The sequence below is a fragment of the Puma concolor genome, chromosome E2 (assembly GCF_028749965.1).
Source record: "Puma concolor isolate L17-30 chromosome E2, mPumCon1.1.hap2, whole genome shotgun sequence".
In the NCBI taxonomy this organism is placed as follows: Eukaryota; Metazoa; Chordata; class Mammalia; order Carnivora; family Felidae; genus Puma; species Puma concolor.
Genome location: NC_141681.1, coordinates 11,000,530 through 11,021,135, shown reverse-complemented (window position 1 = coordinate 11,021,135; position 20,606 = coordinate 11,000,530). Strand labels below are relative to the sequence as shown.

Sequence of the window (20,606 nt, the reverse complement as noted above, 5' to 3'; positions counted from 1 at the left end):
GCTCCTAGAGCATGCTGGCCGTTCCCACCCACCCCAGCGTGTTTCCATTCACTGTCTTTCCTCCCAGTGTACTCTTCCCCAGCAGAGCCACACCGCTGCTCCTTTCGATCCTCGGGCCTTTGCTCGACTGTCAGTTTATCAGGGGGACCTTTCCTGACCACTCGACAGGGAACAGCAAACGCCCCCGCCCCAGTCTTCCCTCCCCGGCCAGCACTCCTTAGCACCCCTCACCCCCAGTAGAACTGTAGAGCACTGTGGCCTTCTGACATATGTGTTCATTCATTTGTGTGTGCGTTGATTGCCTCTCCAAGGCATTGTGACACGGGTTTTGCACGAAGGGTGTAAGACTCACCACCACCGTAAGAGGCAGGTGACCTTATCCATAGGTTACAGGTTACGGATGAGGAAAATGAGAAACGCGCAGAGTTTAAGGTCGCTCACGGTTTCTCCGCTCCCCAGCACGAGCGCCGTGGTTCGTGGCGGAATCTGTGTGATGTAAACGCCCTTCTCCAGAGCTGCATCCCAAACAGTGCCTCTGCAGGTACTGCTGGATGCTTCCTGGATCCTTCCTGGTTGGCACTCCGTACAGAAGTGAGGGAATTAACTTGAAGAAGTAATATTACTTCATTATGTGAATGTATACTGGGGAGATGCCTCTTTGTATATATATAGGTTTCTCTCTATCGATTTCAAGAGAGCGTCAACGAGTGAGTGCCAGGAGCCGTGACAGATATGCTCAAAATACAGCGATGAGGAAAAAAAAAAACAACTTAAGACAGGGTTCATGCCCTCATGACACTTGTCACCCAGCACAGGAGATAGGCATTGTTGAAATAAACACATTACTAAGTGTGAAAGTATGACCAGAGCACGTTATGAAGAAGAAGAGGGACAAAACTGTGCCAGAGGAGGGCAAAAAAAAGACTCTGTGCTGCCCAATTTTGTGTGCCAGCTCGACCGGGCTCAAATATTTGCTTAAACATTATTCTGGGTATGTCTTTATGAGAGTTTCTGGTTGAGATCAACATTGAATCGGTAGACTGGATAAAGCAGGTTTCCCTCCCCAGTGTGGGTGGGCATCACCCAATAACTGCAGGCCTTGAGCAGAACAAAAAGGCGGAGGGTGGGGCACCTGGGTGGCTCGGTCGGTTAAGCTTCCAACTTCGGCTCAGGTCACGATCTCACGGTCTGTGAGCTCAAGCCCCGTGTCAGGCTCCGTGCTGACAGCTCAGAGCCTGGAGCCTGCTCCGGATTCTGTGTCTCCCTCTCTGCCCCTCCTCTGCTCACACGCTGTCCCTCTCAAAAATAAACATTAAAAAAAATTTTTCTTTGAAAAGGCAGGGGGAATGAGAACCGCTCCCTGCCTTATGGTCTTTGAACTGGGACGCTGGTCTTTTCCTGCCCTCAGATTCACACTGGCACTACACCTTTAGCTCTCTTGACTCTCCAGCTTGCCAACTCCACATCTTAGCACTTCTCAGCTTCTCATAATATGTGAGTCAATCCCATATATATATATATATATATATATATATATATACACACACACATATATATTAATACATATATTATATATGTATATTTATATATATGTATATATATAATTATATATTAATATATATTATATATTATATATTGTATATATATATAAATATATATATATTTATATATATAAATTTATTTATGTGTGGGAATAAATGGAATAAATACATACACACATACGTATATATGTTATCGTATACATCATATATACTATATTAGAACATTACATCATTATAAACTATATATCAATATCTAACATGATATAGGCAGATCTTAATATTACATGCGTAGAGTATCTATAATACACACACACTTGTTTCCGTTTCTCCAGAGAACCCTAACACAGCCCCACGCATGTTCAGTCTACCACCAAGACACGAAAGCAGAAGTGGACGTACCTGTAAAGCACCTGCGACCATTTCCCTGGACTGAGAAGGTCTCCTTCCTTTCCGTTAGAATACAAGCCCATCTGCTCCTCATTTCAAGGGTTCCTGAGAAAACTGTCCTCTACTTTTCTGGCTTGAGGAAGGCAGGGCTCAGCAAGAGACCCGATCATGGGAACCATGGTCAGGCAGCTCTACGTGGCCGGCAGGGAAGAAGCCCCCAGGGCAGGGTACAGAGACGCACATCCATCGGTTGATTTCTCCTGCCGCTGTGCACAGCCACCAGCAAGGAAAATTTGCTCAGATATCACCATTTGAGTAAAAATATAAAGAGATAACTAAATTTTCTGATACATTAAATGTGATCCCAAGTCAGATACAATGTATTTTTTTAAGTTTATGTATTGTGAGAGAGAGAGAGAGAGAGAGAGAGAGACACACATGTGGGAGGGCAGAGAGAGAGGAAGAAAGGGAAAGGGAGAGAGAAAGACAGAAAGAGAGAGACAGAGAGAGAGAGACCCAAGCAGGCTCCACACTGTCAACGCAGAGTCCGATGGGGGGCTTGAACTCACAAACCGTGAGATCATGACCTGAGCCGACACCAAGAGTTGCACAAAAGAGCCACCGAGGCACCCCAGATACAATGTATTTTTGACTGTTCACTGATCTGGGTTATTTTCTGCCACCGAACCCCTTCATCAGACAGGGAAATTTGTAATCACGTGACATTACCTCTTAATGTCCCAACCGTGGAATTTTTTAAAACTGTATTTCGCTCTGGTTTCTCCATATGTTAATTAGCATAACTAGAAAGGTTATTATGAAAACCAGAAAAATGAGACCTAATAAAGAGGCTTCCACTTAAAAAAAAAAAAAAAAGTTACTAAACTAGCAAGTTTTGATCAAATACAATTAGAAGAAAATCCAGGTGTAAATTTTGCAATCTTTCAAACCATGATATCCTTCAGTTACCTTCAAAAGAAACATCTCACCCAATTTTAAGTCTGATTTCCACCATCACAACTGCACAACTGCGTGTGGAACCGTATGACGGCAAAGTGGCTCCAAACCCACAAGTCAACCTGTCCACACCAGAGAATATTCGAAACAAACCTGAAGATCCTCCGCAAGTACTGCTTGGAAGATAAGCAATTTTAGTAAGTGAAATAAAGAGGGAGTCTGTCTTTCCTACCCACTCACTTTCCCCGTGAAAGTCCTGGAACTGGAACTTCCAGATAGGAGAGGGCTAGACCTAGCCCTCCAAGACGGGCTCTGCTCCCAAACGCTCGCAACACGGCCGGTCTGAACCAAACGTGCGCAAATTGGAAAAGGCACATGGGATGTTGAAGACGTGTGTGTGAAATGAGATCGAACTGTCTCCATTTTTTTCATCGGTGATCTTTTGAAGAGACATTTGCAAGAGGTTAGATTAAACAAAATATACCGACGCAAGTTTCACCGGGTTCTTTTTGCTTTCTTTAAATAGGACTACCAGAACGTTTTCAATGCCATCTGCCGGTTTGTGTTACGTTCTACTGGACGGCACTGTGCTGGGGCAAAGAGGAGATGGAATTCTGTGCATCATGAAAAAGAAAGAGAGGATTTCATGGGGGAAAAAATAACACTTCTGTTGTCATAATTTAAAAATAAAAACCACTGCACACTAAAATTAGACTCATTGAAATAAAGCTCTTCAAAGACGCAAATGAACTGCACATGAATGTTGAGCAATGTCATCCATCCGTAAGCATTCCTGCTTTACAACTTTGCCCCATGTGTCATCATCCAAAGAAATCAATTCAAAGTGGTTATGGCATGTGAGGTCATCCCCGAAGCCAACCATGGAGAGTAGTCTCTCCCCAACTGCTCACTGACAGGCATATAACGTGCTCATTCGTATTTGCTGCTTTAAAGCCATCTGCGGTTATTGTTGGCAGACATGGAGAGGTGTGTAATAACAAGACAACTGACAGACAGAGGAGTGAATCAGCAAGACAGTTAATGCATCCAAGATGCGCCAGCGGGAGAAAATACCGACAAGGGTAGATGTAGTCATACGCCGCTCTACACCCATTAAAAGTCGATTCACACAGTGTGGGCGAGGAGTCACCCCATCGGTCTCCCGGCCGGTGCGTGCTGGAGGCCCTTGTTACATTCTGCCTGCCTGCTTCCTCTGGGAGGCTGGGGGTTCTTTGTAGAAAGGGTCCTATCACAGTTAGGACTTTATTTCGAAGTGACAGAAACTAACGTTAAGCTAGAGCAACAAGAAAGGGGGATAGGTTTCACGCCAATGAAAAGCCCCAAGTACTTCAATGTCAGGCATCAAGACCACGATGACCCTATTCTCAGGGGACACAAAGGTTGCCAGCAACTCCAGACTTACAGCCCATCCTCTCTGTTACCCCTAGGTGTCCCAGACTTTTATTTCATTGATTCTGATCCTGTTACATATGAATCCCTACCCATCACTGTACTCAAGGATATGTGATATGCTGACTGGTCACCCTGAAAACATGTCACCTCCGGCCAAATTCCAAAGACTTCAGGCAGAGGTGGCAAAGCTAGGTCCCCAAAGAAAACTGCAATGTCTTTGCCAAAAGACTGGGGAAGCAGATGCTGGGCAGGCAAAAAATTATCGGTGGCCACTGCTATCTCGGAATCCCCATATCTGACCTGCACATAAAAGATACCCACTGATGAGTTTTTCCGGTGAATGAAGGCATGCATGAACGCTTCAGAAAAATGAATTCAGGATGCATCCCAAACACAGAAATGATGTCTGTTATTTCGAAATTACCAGGATGTTAATGACATACATTCATGTAACAAGTGTTGATTGAGCGCCTACTATTTACCAGGGTCTGCTCTTGCCAGTGGAGACACAGATGTCAACAGCAGAGATGAAGTCTGGCCCTCATGAAGCAGCTATTCAAGCAGGGAAGGCAGCACGTGCAAGATAATAAAGCGATTATTAGACGAATGATAAGTAGTATGAAGAATGATAAAGCAAGATAAGGGGATGAGGGAGTGACAGGTGCAGGGAAGAACTTTCTGCAATGATGATATTTACACAAAGAAATGAAATACACAGGAGGTGAAGGAAGGGGGTAGGTGAATATTTGAGGGAAGAGCATTCAAACAGCAAAGTCAATGGAACAGGGGCATCCGGGGATATGCTGAAAGGCAATGGAGGCCAGAAGAGCTGGGGTGACAGGTACCATGGTAGAAAAGATCGGACATCGGGCGAAAGGAGCCCAATCACATAGCACCTTGCAGGCCATGGCAAGAAATTTGGGTGACACACTATGAGTAATGGAAAGCCTTTAGCTGCTAGAAAAAAAGAAGGTGAATGAATCTGGCAACTGTGAGAAGCATAGATTACAGGGACACAAGAGACGTAAGAGAACCACCAGACTGGAAGCTGCTACAAGAATCCAGATGACAGAGCACAGCGGCTCGGATCACAATGGTGGCAGGAGAGGGGATAACAAGTGGTCAGCATCAGTTTTATTTTCGAAATACCCAATTCAATTGACCTGGGAGCAGTGAAATTTACACGGACTAGTGTATAAAAGTATGTGCTATTTACATACCCTCATTTACACTGCTCACACTGAAAATTAGTCACTCAACACTTATTTGTGTTCTCGTGGTGCTCTAAATGATACCTTAACTATAATATTAATTCTGTTGCACTGTCCTGAAGTGTTTATCTTCCTGTCTCCATTACTCCCCACTTTCACAGTGGAGTATCTAAGAATTTAGGGACCATATTATCATTTTTGTACTTTCACAGTCTGTCATAGCACTGAAGCACAGAAGAAGCTGCAAGTTAAGGCTTTGAGTGAGAAGGATGGGTGGGTGGAGGGGTGGATGGGTGTCGAGAGGGGGTGGGTGGTAGGTAGGAGGAAGGAACAGAGAGAAAAGAAAGGAGAAACATCAAGCAATTAGCCAAGAATACAAGCCCCCAAATGACCTTGAATTTGTCTACCTGGTACATTTAGAAAGAAGTTGGGGGTTTCGAGGATGTTGCTATTATGGAGGTACGAGCTACCGAGGTACCGTGCACTTTCATATGACGGAAGGAAGCGATGGCAGAGATGGGTTACATAACCAGGTCAGCTGATGAGTCCATGCATATGGAAAAATTAGCTGCCTTATCTTGCATTCCAGTGAAAACAGAGCTCCTTGCCTCATCAAGTATGGTGAAGAATTTACACGTTTACTTGTAAACGCATAAATTGCCCAACTACATTCAGTAGATAGAAAAACCCAATACACCTTGACAAGATTCTCAGGCTTGAGCACACATTAATAAAACACAGAGAACATTCCTCATCTCATTCCCAGAGCTGCCATTGCCCCCACTGCTGCAGATCAACAGGATACAGGGGACATTCAACTTTTATGGAAGGTTGGCAGCACACCCAGAAATGGAATCCACATTTCTCATCTATAGGCTCCCTCCCTTGTAAGATAGGCTTCCTCCCTCCTAAGAACGCAAGGGTAAATTTTATTAGAAATATATGTTTCTGCAAAGATCCATTTAATTTCAGCAGTCTGGATTGGCATGCTGTGAAATTCAAAAGCAAATACACATCTTTAAAAAGATTTCCAGATGATTTTTTGCTGCCTTCCAATCTACCCCCAGTCCCCACGCACCATTCATACACAGTCTCCCCAAATATGTTCCTCAAAAGGAAAAATCATTATTGAATCATCACTGTTACTGAAATCATTATTCCTAAAGACTCTGAAATCAACAGTATCTTCTGGAAAAAAAAAACAAAACACCTTACATAAATGCGTTCTATTAAAGCAGCCAGCTTGTGATTGTGTGCTATCAGGGATTCTCGACTGGGGACAATTATACCCCTGGGGACACTTGGCCATATTCTGGAAACATTCTGATACAGCTGTGGGGTGCCAATGGCATCTGCCAGCTAATGGCCTGAGATGCTAAGCATCCTAGAACACACAGGCCAGTGCCCACAAGCATCCGTCCATATCCGTAGTGCCCCATTGAGAAACAGTATAAAATTCCCTAAGCAATTTTACAATTTTTTAACGTTTATTTTTGAGAGAGAGAGAGAGAGAGAGAGAGAGAGAGAGAGAGAGAGACAGGGCACAAGCAGGGGAGGGACAGAGACAGAGGGAGACACTGAATCTGAAACAGGCTCCAGGCTCTGAGCTGTCCTCACAGAGCCCGACGCGGGGCTCGAACTCAGGAACCGTGAGATCCTGACCTGAGCGGAAGTTGGATGCTTAACTGACCGAGCCACCCAGGCGCCCCACATTTCCTAAGCAATTTTAAATAGGGACTATCTACGGAAACTCACTGCTTCTCCTTGAACCCATGGTCTGACGTGCCCCATGAGGTAGCATGAGCAGTTGATGGATGATATGAGAGGGCCATGATTCTGGAAACAGAGGGGACTTACTCCGGACCCACCTGCCACAGAGTGAGCACTGGAGAAATTTTCTGTTAGGTTTTTATGGCTGCATAACCAAACTGCCACAAATTTAGCAGCTTAAAAGTAACACCTATTAGCTCACAGCTCTACAAGTCAGAAGTCTGGGCACAGAGCGACTAGGTTCTGTGCTCTGGGTTTCCCAAGGCCAAAATCAGGGTGTCAGCCAGGGCTGCATTCCTCGCTGGAGGCTCTGGGAAAGAATCCACTTCTAAGCTCATTGAGGTTGTTGGCAGAATTTGGTTCCCTCCTGTTGTAGGATGGAGGCCCCGGATCCTTGCTGGCAGCCGGCTAGAGGCCATTCGCAGCTCCTTGGGGCCACCTGCACTCTTTACCACATGGACCTCTCCATCTCCAAAGCCAGCAACGGAGACTCTCTCCCGTGTCAAATCCCCTTTGACTTTTCCTGATTCCGCGTGATCGTACAATTCTCAGGTCAAACCTACCTGCAAAATCTCCCTATCTTAAGGTCATCTGATTTGAAAGGACCTCTGCAAAATCTCTTTCCAGCAGTACTGAAATTAGCAGCTGAATGAATAATTGGGAGACGTGTGTGTGCGTGCACGCAGCAGGGGTTGCGGAGCTCGGGGCCACAGTTTGTACATGGCATCATCTTGTCACTTCCTTCTCAAAGCAGCCCTTTCACAGGGTTTTTTCCATCTCTACTTTACAGATAAGGAAACCAGATTCTCGGGGAGTTGAGCATTTCCCAAAGCTGAGGGAAGGATACATGGGAAATCTCTGTACTATTTTTGCAACTTCTTGTGAGTCTAAAAGTATTTCAAAATAAAAGGTCTTCAAAAAGAATAATTTTGCCAAGATCACATAACTAGTAAGTAAAAACGATGGGCTTCTGAGATCTCATGCACTGGAACATGCCAGCCTTCTTAAACTATTGCACGAGGCATTTCTAAGGTCATAGAGCCTCTGAAGCCCCTGGTATTTATTTATCTGGCCCAGGGGTTCTCAGTAGTGACGGTGCATTAGAACCAACGAGGGAGCCATTAAAAAATGCTCATGCCTGGGCCCCACCCCTAGATATTCAGCTTCAACTGGTCTGGGGTAGGATCTGGGCATCTGTGTTTTTTTAAGGCTCTCTAGGCTAAGAATCACTGACCTAGATGTGATTTAATCATAAATGACATTGTTACATATGCCGGATTAAACAGAAACTAGTATTTGCTTTACACACAAAAAGAATCCTTTTGAAAGCATGAAATTCATCTGGCTTCAATGCAGCCTACTGGAAAACAATGATTGCAAAATACTGAGATAAGACTAAGACACAGGAAAATACAAGATATGCATGCATATGTGTGTGTGTGTGTGTATTATGTGAAGTACATATAGAGAGCAAGAGTGCATTTAAGTAGTATTTTCTACTTAGTTTCTGTCACTTTGAAATAAAGTCCTAACTTTATCTGGACTCTCTGTGCTGCACAAAACAGACCTACACTCAACAACCGAGGTTGGAGAATAACTGTGTTAACTGTTCATCCGCAGAGAAATTAATCTGGGGTAACTCTTCCTCTGCCCCCCCGGAGGTGGCAAAGAACAATATGAAAGGGACGCGAAGGATGGTCAAGTCACAGAAGGAACCGACACTGAAAAAGCAGGCTGCTGTAGGAGAGCTCAGGAAATCACTGGAGAGATAATCTCTTCTTACTAGCTTACAGCAGTCCCTTTCAAGTGCCGTCTCTCAACTAAGGGTAGCCGACTTCCAGTAAATTAGCGGTGTGCGTTATATAATTTATATTAGAAAGCACGCCCCCTTGACTTGTAGCAGTAATAAGGGCAGATAAAATATTCCAGAGCTCAGCGGCATGAATAAGCAATCAAAAAGAATTCAGCCACGAATGAAATCCTTAGATCCATCAAAGGCATCCCTTCAGGAGAGGTGAGCATGCCGTCCAGATAGCACGCTCTCACCAGACTTGTATTAGGGTATTTGAGGGTACTCTGCCCTGTAATTGGATAGAGAAACCGTGGGAACAGGCTTCCACAGAAACGACTTGATGTAACTGAAAGGGCACTCCTGGGTTTGTGGACAGAGATGGGTAGGAAGCCCGGGCAAATAGTATGGGTCATGAAAGCTTTAATGGGCAGTGCTCACTGGGCCGGTTTATATTTGGACTTCATGAATTCATCGGTACCACCTTCTCTTAAACGGTCTATCGTTGATGGTGGGAAACCGTGCAATTTTACCAGCACATATGCTCCACTGGAGAGAACCATTCACCTGAGTGACTTTCTTGGGCTCAACGAAGACAAAGGTGAAACAAGTTCTCAGTAACTATGCGTGATTTACAACCACCCAGAGCCAGTAATAGCCAGTGACGTTGGGTGGCTAGGATCAATCTCAGCAAGGAAATTTCTGGCCATAGCTAATGTCTAGTGTGTGTGTGATGCCTCAGCTTTTCACAAAGGCGGTCTCTTGGTGTCTCTCTCTCGGGAAATATAGAATTGCATGCAACTAAGAAGACTCATCCATATGCATGCCCTTTTCAGCAAACAGCAAAAGACTGGAAACAAACCTATTGACCAGAAGGGAATAATACGCAGCAGTTGAAAGAATAAGATAGATGTACGCGTACCAATACAGAAGGAGCTCCCAGATATATGTTATTCCCAAGCACTCCCCCTTCCCATCACAAAAATGCTTCAGGAAAAGTGTTGGCTAATACAGCTTATGGACATTTTAACCGTGCACATGAGTGCACGCGTGCGCACACACACGCACACACACCCCACCAGACGTAATAAACTCTAGTTTCAAAAGGAGATTCAAACCCATACCTGCAATCCTTGGCTTGCTGTGCATCACCCCTCACTTCCTTTTAGGCATTAACTCACGTATCATGATGTAAGTGAAGACAAAATTTGGTCTTGTTTGGAAACACAGAGGAATGGAGCACGGCCCCGAGGCTACTGGAGAGATGAGAGACGGAATCAAGTCCAGAGCCCCACACACGTGCTCTCACACAGCATATAGGTTCCAACTGTGGTGTCACCGCTGAGCAAGGCACCTGAGACACCAGGCACCCAAGGAAACGTTGGACTCCTCTCCGGAACTCGGGAGGCACAAAAAGGGCAGAGTCAGAAGAAAGACAACAGTGATGACGTCACTGGGTACCTCGGGTCCCGCCTTGCTCAAGGCTAGCCATCCTAGGACAAGGACGAGGGTGGGAAGGACGAATGTGAGTGATCTCTGAGCCAAAAAAAATGTATTTTTTAGGCTTAACCTAGCTCGAGGTGGAGCTATTCTACCCGCCAGGGAAGCTTCCCAGGACACACAAACCAGAATGTTCTACGTTTGGAGCCACACTAGCCACCCTGCCTGCCCTCTTAGCATACACGTCGGCTGGTGCCAGTTAGAGCATGGACAGTCACACTTACATGCCGCGATGCATCCATAAAGCAAAAACAATTGTCGCAAAGATGTTCCAGCCGTCCCGTCTCCCCTGAGAAGATTCTTCGCGGACACACTCAGGACGCTAATTCAGTCAGCAGTGCCCGTTGGGTGGGACCATCTGTGAAGGTTTTTCTTACCTTTACTCAAATGGACGCCTCGGCTCTACCCAGGATCCACAGAAATCTCAGAGGTGGGGCCTAAAAATATGATGCTGGGGTTTTTTGTTTGTTTGTTTGTTTGTTTTTAGGTGCCTCGGTCCTTTTGTAGTGCGTGGGGGCCCGGGGGGTATGCTATTTAGACCTTGAACACCCCTACGCTCTCTGGCGATTAAATCTTATGAAGGCCTCAGTCTGTGTCTTAGCTGAATCCTCCTCTCTCCACGGCCCCAGTTTTAATAACGAAAGGAAGTGCTCAATAAATACAAACTATTATTACCGTGGCTACAAGTTTCCTGCCTGCGGGTGGTAAAGAGGACTGGCATTAGCCAACGTTGGAAACACCTTTACGGAAGGAGGTCCGCAATCATGGCAATTATTACTCTCTCATTACCACTACCAACATCATTACTAGGCGCTAGGCGCTGTTTTAAGCATTGCACCATTCCGTATTTTCCTTCCAAGTCAGCATCCATAAGCCCCATTCTCCTCATCTCACCGATGAGGAAATGAAGCGTGGAGAGGTCTGTGATTTGACCCGAGTTACGTGGTTACTGAAGGCCAGAACTGGGACTTCCAAGCCTGAGCTCAAAGCCGGTACACCACGCTCTCTACCATGCATGCCTCCATCCAGACCTTCACGTGTTGGCTGATCTTTCCCCGTTATTCTATACCTTTCTCTTGCTTCCCTCCTTCATGGTGGATCACGTAGCGGCTACTTGCTCCGATAAAATCTCCAAATATCCTCTGCAGGGTGTTGCCACCACCCAGGTGCCCTCTTCCCCTTTTGACAGGCTTGAGGAGGCTCCAGGACCAGCGTGCCATTGCCATTTCCTTCCCAGACCCCCTCCTAGTCCAAAGCAAAGGGTAATGAAGGATGGGGCGCCCAGCATGTGCCAGGCTAAGTGCTCATCATGTCGCCACAGTCCCCCGAAAGCGACAGAGTTACATCCACGTTACAGGTGAAAAACAACAGGTGCAGAGGCACGCAGAAAGCCCAGCACTCACAATTCTGGAGGCTGGGGGTTACATTCCTCTGGCGGCCACCCTCTCACAGCCAGAGAGCCCAGGGGGAAGAGTCAGCCCTCCACCCTCCCATGTGAGCACCCCTCAAGTCAGCCTTGGGACCCTGCTCTTTGGCAAGAACCTTGGCCCTGTTTTCAGAAAAAAAGAAATTAGCTGGCATTTTGCTACAAGTATTGCTTGGAGCAAATCATGGCTGAAGAGTGGGAAAGAAAAGAAAAGAAAAGAAAAGAAAAGAAAAGAAAAGAAAAGAAAAGAAAAGAAAAGAAAAGAAAAAAGAAAGAAAGAAAGAAAGAAAGAAAGAAAGAAAGAAAGAAAGAAAGAAAGAAAAACATCTTTTTACCCTTGATGAATCAATAACCTAAGAAAACATCTCTGATTTGGATCAGCCTGTATCCAAACACTTGTGAATACAGCCCAGTCTAATCCTTAATTTCACATGATCCTCTCAAGTGATTGAGAAGTTCCAAGGGGGTGTATGTAATTCAGCAAACCCCTGCTTAGCTAACAAGTCGCCACAAAGCAAGACAGCGGAGTTTCTTTCTGCACGTCTGGACTAAAGTCATTTAACTTCAGCCCTTTTATGAACGGAAACCAGCTTTCTAAAGACTGTAGGGAAGGCAGTGGCCAGCAAGAGACAACTCAATGGCTGAGCCTTCTGAGTCATAAAATGACTCTGAAAAGGGGAGATCAAAGCTGTCCTACCGCCTACGGAAACACAACTGCTTCCAAAGCTCCTCGCAGGGACCCGGGCTCTCTGGAGAGCAGTCTAGAGGCCACCGCTAACAAAGGCATGAGGACACCGGGGCAGCCAGCCACGGAGGAGAAACACCACTTACGGTTTAATTGTTGGGGACAAGGAGAGAAGAAACAAAAGAAAGCGGAGGGACAAGAACTAGGCGGTGTGTCAGGACTTGAGGCCGGAGGGATCTCCTGCGCACTTTCCGCTGAGCCCCTGATGCAGTGCTGAGCCCGGGTCCTGACTGGAGACGAGGGAAGACGGCGGCCGAGCAGTCCTCCACTCTTCGCCAGCTGGGTGCTCGCTCACTGTTATTCATCAAAGGTAGAGCACCAAGTACACTTAGTACAGATATGGGGAGGGGAGCAATACGGCGGAAGTTCCCACAAGCCTTGTCGCTTGATCCTCACATGGTGAACGGAGCTTGGTGCTCGAGTTTGTCAAGCAAGGGGTGTATTTCCCCAATGGGAACACATGGAAATTAGGTTTATCAGGCACCCGCAAAGTGCAAGTAATCTTAGAGCTAGAAATTGCTCTTTTAGGGTGAACCACAGAAATCTGGACAAGTTATTGATGAAAGTACGCCTTCAAGAGAGGGGAGCAGCCCAATTAGTATTAGAATTCCACCTCTGGGAGCTTCACAAGCCGCAATCCACATTAGCATATTAAAAGGTGTGGACCCTATTACAGAAAAGACTTCTAATTGCATTTAAACCTAAGGTTTCCCTAAATCTATGGGAATATATGGCCACTTATATGGTCATGAAATCCTTTTATTCCAGGAACATCTCCCCCCGGTTAGAAATCAATACGCAGTAGATCTTTTTTGGGAATCATCACTTCAATTTTGTTAGTACCAGACTGTCAGGAAAATTCTAGGCTTAAACAAATGTCCTTAGAGTAGGGCATTTCTAAGTTGCTAATATGCTAATGTGCACAGATCTCCCAGAGGTGGCTTTTAGTACTATTTGACTATGCTTCCCCCATTTTTAAAACCCTACGCCGTGAACTTCTTCTATAAACTAGAACATGGCATCCAACTTGCTTGTGACTTTATCCGCTGTACCCTGACAGGTGCCTGACAGAAGCTAATCAAAACTTGTTGAATAAAAGGATAATCTTTCAATGTGTCTTTTCAATCTGTTCTTAAAACATGACATTTCCACTAAGTTTTAGAAATGGGATCAGTCTGTCAAACCAACAGCAATTATTTTTTTTCCCAACAGCAGTTATTAAAACAATTTGCCTATTTGTTCAACGTCTTGATCCAATGGTTCTCTACTGTTAATATGCATTAGGAGTCACTTGGAGAATTAGAAAAACACACATTCCTGAGCTTAGCCTCTCTGACCTTCTGTTGTGGGTAAAGAAATTCAAATTTTCAACACCTCAGGCAAAGTTAATGCAGCTGATCACACTCTGAAAACCACTGTCCTGATTTAAAAAAAAAAAAAAGGAGCTCTAAGGCAAAACATTTTTTTTTAATTTTTTTTTCAACGTTTATTTATTTTTGGGACAGAGAGAGACAGAGCATGAACGGGGGAGGGGCAGAGAGAGAGGGAGACACAGAATCGGAAACAGGCTCCAGGCTCTGAGCCATCAGCCCAGAGCCCGACGCGGGGCTCGAACTCACGGACCGCGAGATCGGGACCTGGCTGAAGTCGGACGCTTAACCGACTGCGCCACCCAGGCGCCCCAAGGCAAAACATTTTTGAGCAGAAAGACCTTTTGGATCTCCCAGCATGGAGGCAGAAAGGTACAAGTTTGTTCTACCAACCCAGAAGACAAAATTAAGAAATACAGGTGAAAGTCATAAAAAGGTAGGTGGTAGTTCAACATCAAGATGCGAATGCTAACAACAGCATGGGCTTCCTGGACCTAATGACCTTTCCATGGCTGTGTTAGTGGAAGAGAGGCTAGATATGGTAGGAGGGATATACATGGCAAATGGTGATTGGGTTAATCTGCACCCCCAAGATTCTGGGACAAAGGCTGCAAACCCAAGACACCCTCACAGAGTGCGAGGCAGTCAGATGTAGGGGGCAGTGAGGAGTTGGAGTAGGCAAGTTCCTGTCTAAATGCACTCAAAACCCCCAAAAATAATAATCATGCCGGGACACCGCGGGAGGCAGGATTCACCCAGGGAAGTTTGCAACTTCTGTTCTGTCCCTTGTTCTAAGTAAATAATGGCCTGCTCAACTCCTGAGTAAAGCGAGCCCTGTCACTCGTGGGGAGGGGAGTGCATTTTAAGCAAATACTCGAAGGACAGTTTAATTCTGAATTATTGAGGGAAATTCCCTGCCAGAGACATCCTCGCTGGAATATGCACGTACACATGTATATACATAGGCATCTATTTCATGATTATAACCTTCCTACCCTTTCTCATTCTCTCCTGGGGCTTCCCTGGCGACCAAGATAACAGGTTAGTTCTTCCATGGGTACTTCGTTATGGAAAGGTGACCTATTGTCCTGAGACACACTGCATGCACTCCAGGAAGTTGCTGTAACCTCTAAAGGCATTCTGAGGCCAGTCATCCAGCTCCATGGGGGTAGAAACCCTGATGCAGAGCCTTCCAGTGGAAGAGACTCTACCTATCAGTCTCATTCGGCTCCTGCCAGCTTCTACATCAAGGCAAGAAGAGTTGCTCGTCTCCTTTAGCATGTTAACCCTGCCGAGTCTCTCCAAAAAAGCATGGAGAGGTTTGCCCCTCTCATGAACTCTTCCATTATTCACTGCTCGGAAGCCATCAAAGTAGCTGCTAATGAACTTTAGCAAGGGTATAACCCTTTGTTTGGCCAAAGAAGGAGGGCAAGGTCTATGTGTTCTAAGGGGCTGGAAGGATGCAGAAAGTCTTCCTCCTGCCACGATTATTCCTCCCCATCACCCTCTCTCCCTGTTTCTAGTGAAGTGTCCCCTCACCGTGGTACCTCAGATGATCTCACCGTCTTCACTACTGCCGTTTGATAGTGCTTCATAAGCAGGTCAATGCCTTGTTAGAGAATCGTAGCCATCGTAACAGAGAGGTCACACCAGCAGAGCAGTGTTTTTGCTCAGAATTCTGGTTTCTATTGACAGAGAAAAGGGAAAAACACCACAGCATAGGCTGGAAGCATTAATACCATCTGTCTGCAGGATAGAGACGGATCACAAAAGAGGACATACAGATGGCCGGTGAGCAGAAGAAACGGTACTCGACTGCAATCACCACCAGGACACCACAAACTAAACCCGTCATGGGGAACCACGTAACGCCCATCACTTCGGTAGCTAAAATGGAAACCAGAGACAACAGTAAGTGTCGGCGAGGATGTGGAGTGACTGGAGCTCCCAGACCCGCTGATGGCAGGTGCCAAGTGGCACAGCCACACCCAACAACGCGTTGTTAGGTATACTTCCGACAGGGGTCCACAGGCTCACCACGAGGCACAGACAAGAATGCTCAGCGGTACTCCAGAATAGCCCAAACCGGAACGCTTAGACGCCCACCGACCTCTAAATGGAAACCTGGTGAAATATTCACGCGGACGAATACTGTATAATTTGCCTTATGCAAAATATTAAAATGGGCAAAAGTAAGCTAAGTTAGAAGTTAGGACAGTGGTTACCTCTGGGGGTGGGGGTGGGGTAGGGACCGGGCAGCGGACACAGGGGGATTATCTGGGACACTGGGAATGTCTTGTTTCATCTTGGTGGCGGGTACATGGGTGCGAACTGTGTGAAAGTTCATTAGGCTGTGCTCTATGATTTTTGCCTTTTTCTGCATGTTCGTTTTGCACGTTTCCGTACACACATTACACTTCAACACGGGGCTTCAAAAATTAACTCAGAGTGGCGTCCAGTTTCTCAGTTGTGGTTTTTTCCCCCTTTCATGTTTCTTTCTTGTTGTTTTTTTCTCATCAAGTTTGGGGGGTATGTGTTTGTGTTTCGTAGTCGTTTGGCAGGGTCACGGAGAGGTGGGGATCGGCTTGATTCTCACCCTACCCCATACCAAGTGGGCCCCGCCAGGGTCAACAAATCAGCTAATCAGAGTCAGATGCCTAGAGATGGCAGTGGTCTGAGAAGTTATTTTACATGATGCAGGAGAGGAAACTGAGACCTAGAAAAGTTATTTAACTGATTACATGCAGCTGGCTTCTGGAGTAGGGAAGACAGAATCCAAATGTCATGATTCCAACCCACATTGGCCTTCTACACAGGCGCATGTGGCCGTCAATTCTCTCACATCCATCACAACGATGGAAATTTTTCACTTGCCTCATTCCCGTTTGTTAAGCGATCATTTGCTCCCGGTGACTCTCCTCCCCAGGAGAAATCAACTGACATCTATTGATACGAGGCAACCGATCAGATTTCCTGTCATTCACAGAGGGGGGAATCCCAAGAGAGGTACGTGAGGTGGCTAAGTGTTGCCGGAACTAGAACCGCCAGGGAGCGATTATTCCCTGCCAGGAACCGCTTCGCATCGTCCATGTAAGAAGTCGCTTAATCCCCACAGCTCTGTGCTGTAAACCCTCTTGTTATTTCCACTCTAGAGCTGAAGACACGAAGGCATATGGAGGTTCATAACTTGCACCTCCACGGTGTTATGTGGAATGGGATAGTTTAAGCCACTACAGTGAGGTGCCTCCGCTCCCGAAGGCATTAGGATACAGGAGCAGACAGGAGACGGGGGAAATACGGGACAATGCCCAGAAAAGAGCAGAAGACCCATCACCATCAAGCCCAACAACACCACCACCACCAACAACAAAACGCCAAATCTATTTGTGGGTGTGCGTAGCCACGTCATTAGTGAGTCATGGCGGTCACTTACATGGATCAAGCTTAGCTGGGAACTGTCAAATCTTTGCCTCGCCCGATACTGCAAAATTATACCAAAGAACACCAAAACTCTAGTTGTGATGAAAGGTGATAGCTGCATTTCAGGCCACGCTATGAAAACGAAGTTGAAAAATAAAGTTTCGACTGGCGCAGAACGTGGGAGTTTTCATGCACCGGCACCTACACCTCCCGCCCCGCTCCTTGCTCGGTGTCCTGATAATACCGTGCACGTTACGAACGACATCGCCACTTAGGCTTTCCCACACTTCTTCCGGCCATGCCAGGGCATGGCCAATGACGTGTTCGAACACACACACACACACACACACACACACACACTCTTATGTCCGTGCAAGACGCTTCTCAGCGGCAGTGCGAACCCAGAACCGCATTTACTGCCTCGTAGATTTGACCGAATCCTGAGGCAAGTATCGTTTTACACCAACAGCCTTGGCCTGGAGCTCAGCTGTCGAGGATCGCACAGAGAGGAAATGACGCTGGTCCCCAATACTTTTTAAGTGCTCTGCCTCCCTGGATGCCACACTCAGTCCTGCCAGTCCTCAAACACACCACACCACAGTCTAAAAGGATGTCTTGTGCCAGCAGGACATGAACAGCTTAGTTCAAAGAAAACAAAGGGCCTCCCTTCTACAGTGAAGGTTGGGCTTAACGGGGCTGCTGAACACAATTTTGCATTGAAATACAGTTTTCCCGTCTCAAAGCAGTGTAGAAGCATGCAGCTTGTTAGATTTATATAATGCCTGGGTCTCTTAAGACTTTACAAAGCGAATGGCATCCATCAAATTAATTTCCTCAGGGATCGTCTCAAACACAGAGAATAAAGAGGCCCAGACCATTAAACATCAAAAGAATGTTCTAAATGGTAATTAAAGTTCTATTCTATTTTCTTTTTCTGGGAGCAGATTAGATTAATTGAGAATATTAGAAGTATCAAAGCTGACAGTGTGAATGTGTCGAGCTGGCTGGAAGAACACTTAATATTGCAGACATCTGTTCATTCGAGTTCCACAAAACACAAGAAAGGGGGAGTCGACCCAGCGTGCGGGTGCTTACCAAGCCGGCACACGTAGACACAGCGACGGAGGAGAAGCTGTCATTTCTGATAAATCCCTGATAGAAGCATCGCTGCACTGCGGGTTCCGGAGTCTCCAAAGCACCATCATTTCCAAGTACCTGGACAATAAAGTGACTGCTCAAAATCGCCGAGGGCTTCAGTTCTAAATGTAGTTCCTGTCCAAATGCTGAAAATCGGTAATGCGGAGAGCTGCCGGCACTCCCCGCCGATCGCTTTTTCCTGCCGTTGTGCAAAATGTCGTGTGAAATATACGACCCGCCTGAGTCCACTTCCACCGGCGTGACAAAGACGTAATCTGCAACGGGAAAGTTTTAGCTGTCAGCACCCAGTACCCACAGTGCCAAAGGCTCGCTTTCCAACAGGCTGGCGGGGAGCAAAGGACAGCTCAAAGGTATCTTTGTTTCCACTGCCCTGCACCTCACTTAACGGGAACTCAGAGCTGCTCCCGAAGAGGAGAACTCTGTGGCTTTTGCAAGGAGCTCTGTGACAGGGATGCCTACCAAACCGAGAAGTCAAGCACGATCTCCACGAATGCCAAGAATGTTTGCGAGAAAATGCCACAACTCTCTCTCATGGTCTGGAGACAGAGAGAGATGAACTGGAGTCTGGGAGCTGCAGAACCATCCATACATAAAAAGTGATCTTTTGGACACAAAATATATACAGAACCGCAGAAGTAAAGAAATGCATCAATTTTTTTTTTTTCCGAGGAGATTAATATCTTCGGGCTTAAACTGAACTGGGAGCATAGGGGGAGGCAGAGTTTAAATTTCAAATGATAACTCCCAGTGCTGAGTAACTTGAGATGCTATCTCAGATAACGAGGAGCGAATACTGGCAGTTTCAGATTTCCGAGAGCAACTACATGTGATAATAAAACCCCAGCGCTTGTATTGCTCTGAACGTTTTACTCTGAGCTTTTCCAGGGACAATCCCATTTCACTGTAAGCATAAAATACAGTGGATGCATTCAAAAATGTCTCAAAATTGTCAGAACTTTCCTATTGAGTCTGATGTTTAAAATTGCTCAGACATGTTGGTGAGGGAGGGAGTATCAGTCAGGGGAACACCTGGAAGGCACGTTTAAAAATACTTTCCCCATTGCTCTCTAGAGCAGCACTAATTGCTGCTTGCAAAAAAACAAAACAAAAAAAACAAAACAAAAAAAAACAAAAAAACCCAAAAACCAACCAACCATTTGCTGCTGGAAAACCGAAGCCAGCACACCGTTTTCTATCACAAAATGCTGAGACCAAGAACTACCATCACAAAAGGATTTGGAACAGACCTTCTGCGTGTTCGAAGACATTCTGCATTTCCACTTTCTAGGCACAGAATGGGAAACTAATTTGGAAAGTGTTTAGAACGATTCCGAATAACTAAGAGGCATGTTTGAGTCACTTGGGTCCCTGGTTACTGGAGGAGGAAGAGAGAGAGGAATTTCCCTTTTCCCAAGAGAGTCAACAACCAAATAAGAAAAGCTCAGGAATGACCAGAAGGCTGGTAGGTAAGGGGGATCCATGAGCGATATGCTAATTGAGCCTCCGTTTGGAAAAATAAAATCCCAACATGACAATAATTTTCAACTGTGTTCTTCTGCGTATGAACCACCTGTGACTCTGATTGCTTGAGCCACTACCCTTCTCTGTCTTCTTTACATCCTGCCTCTCCCATTTTCTCGACTCCTCTGACTAGAAATACTATCTCTGACATGCTTATTAAAAAATAACTGATGGGGCGCCTGGGTGGCGCAGTCGGTTAAGCGTCCGACTTCAGCCACGTCACGATCTCACGGTCCGTGAGTTCGAGCCCCGCGTCGGGCTCTGTGCTGACAGCTCAGAGCCTGGAGCCTGTTTCAGATTCTGTGTCTCCCTCTCTCTCTGCCCCTCCCCCGTTCATGCTCTGTCTCTCTCTGTCCCAAAAATAAATAAACGTTGAAAAAAAAAATTAAAAAAAAAAA

The 20,606-nt window shown here is 46.0% G+C and overlaps 1 protein-coding gene across 1 annotated transcript in view; it reads right to left on the bottom strand.

Moving 5' to 3' along the window:
- The window catches only part of ADAMTS18 (ADAM metallopeptidase with thrombospondin type 1 motif 18), a 142,613-nt gene that overhangs the window by 120,333 nt on the left and 1,674 nt on the right, over window positions 1–20,606 (bottom strand). The window contains exon 3 of the mRNA XM_086688857.1: window positions 18,625–18,941. Coding sequence (XP_086544983.1) covers window positions 18,625–18,941 — 317 coding nt within the window. The remainder of the gene's footprint in view (window positions 1–18,624; window positions 18,942–20,606) is intronic.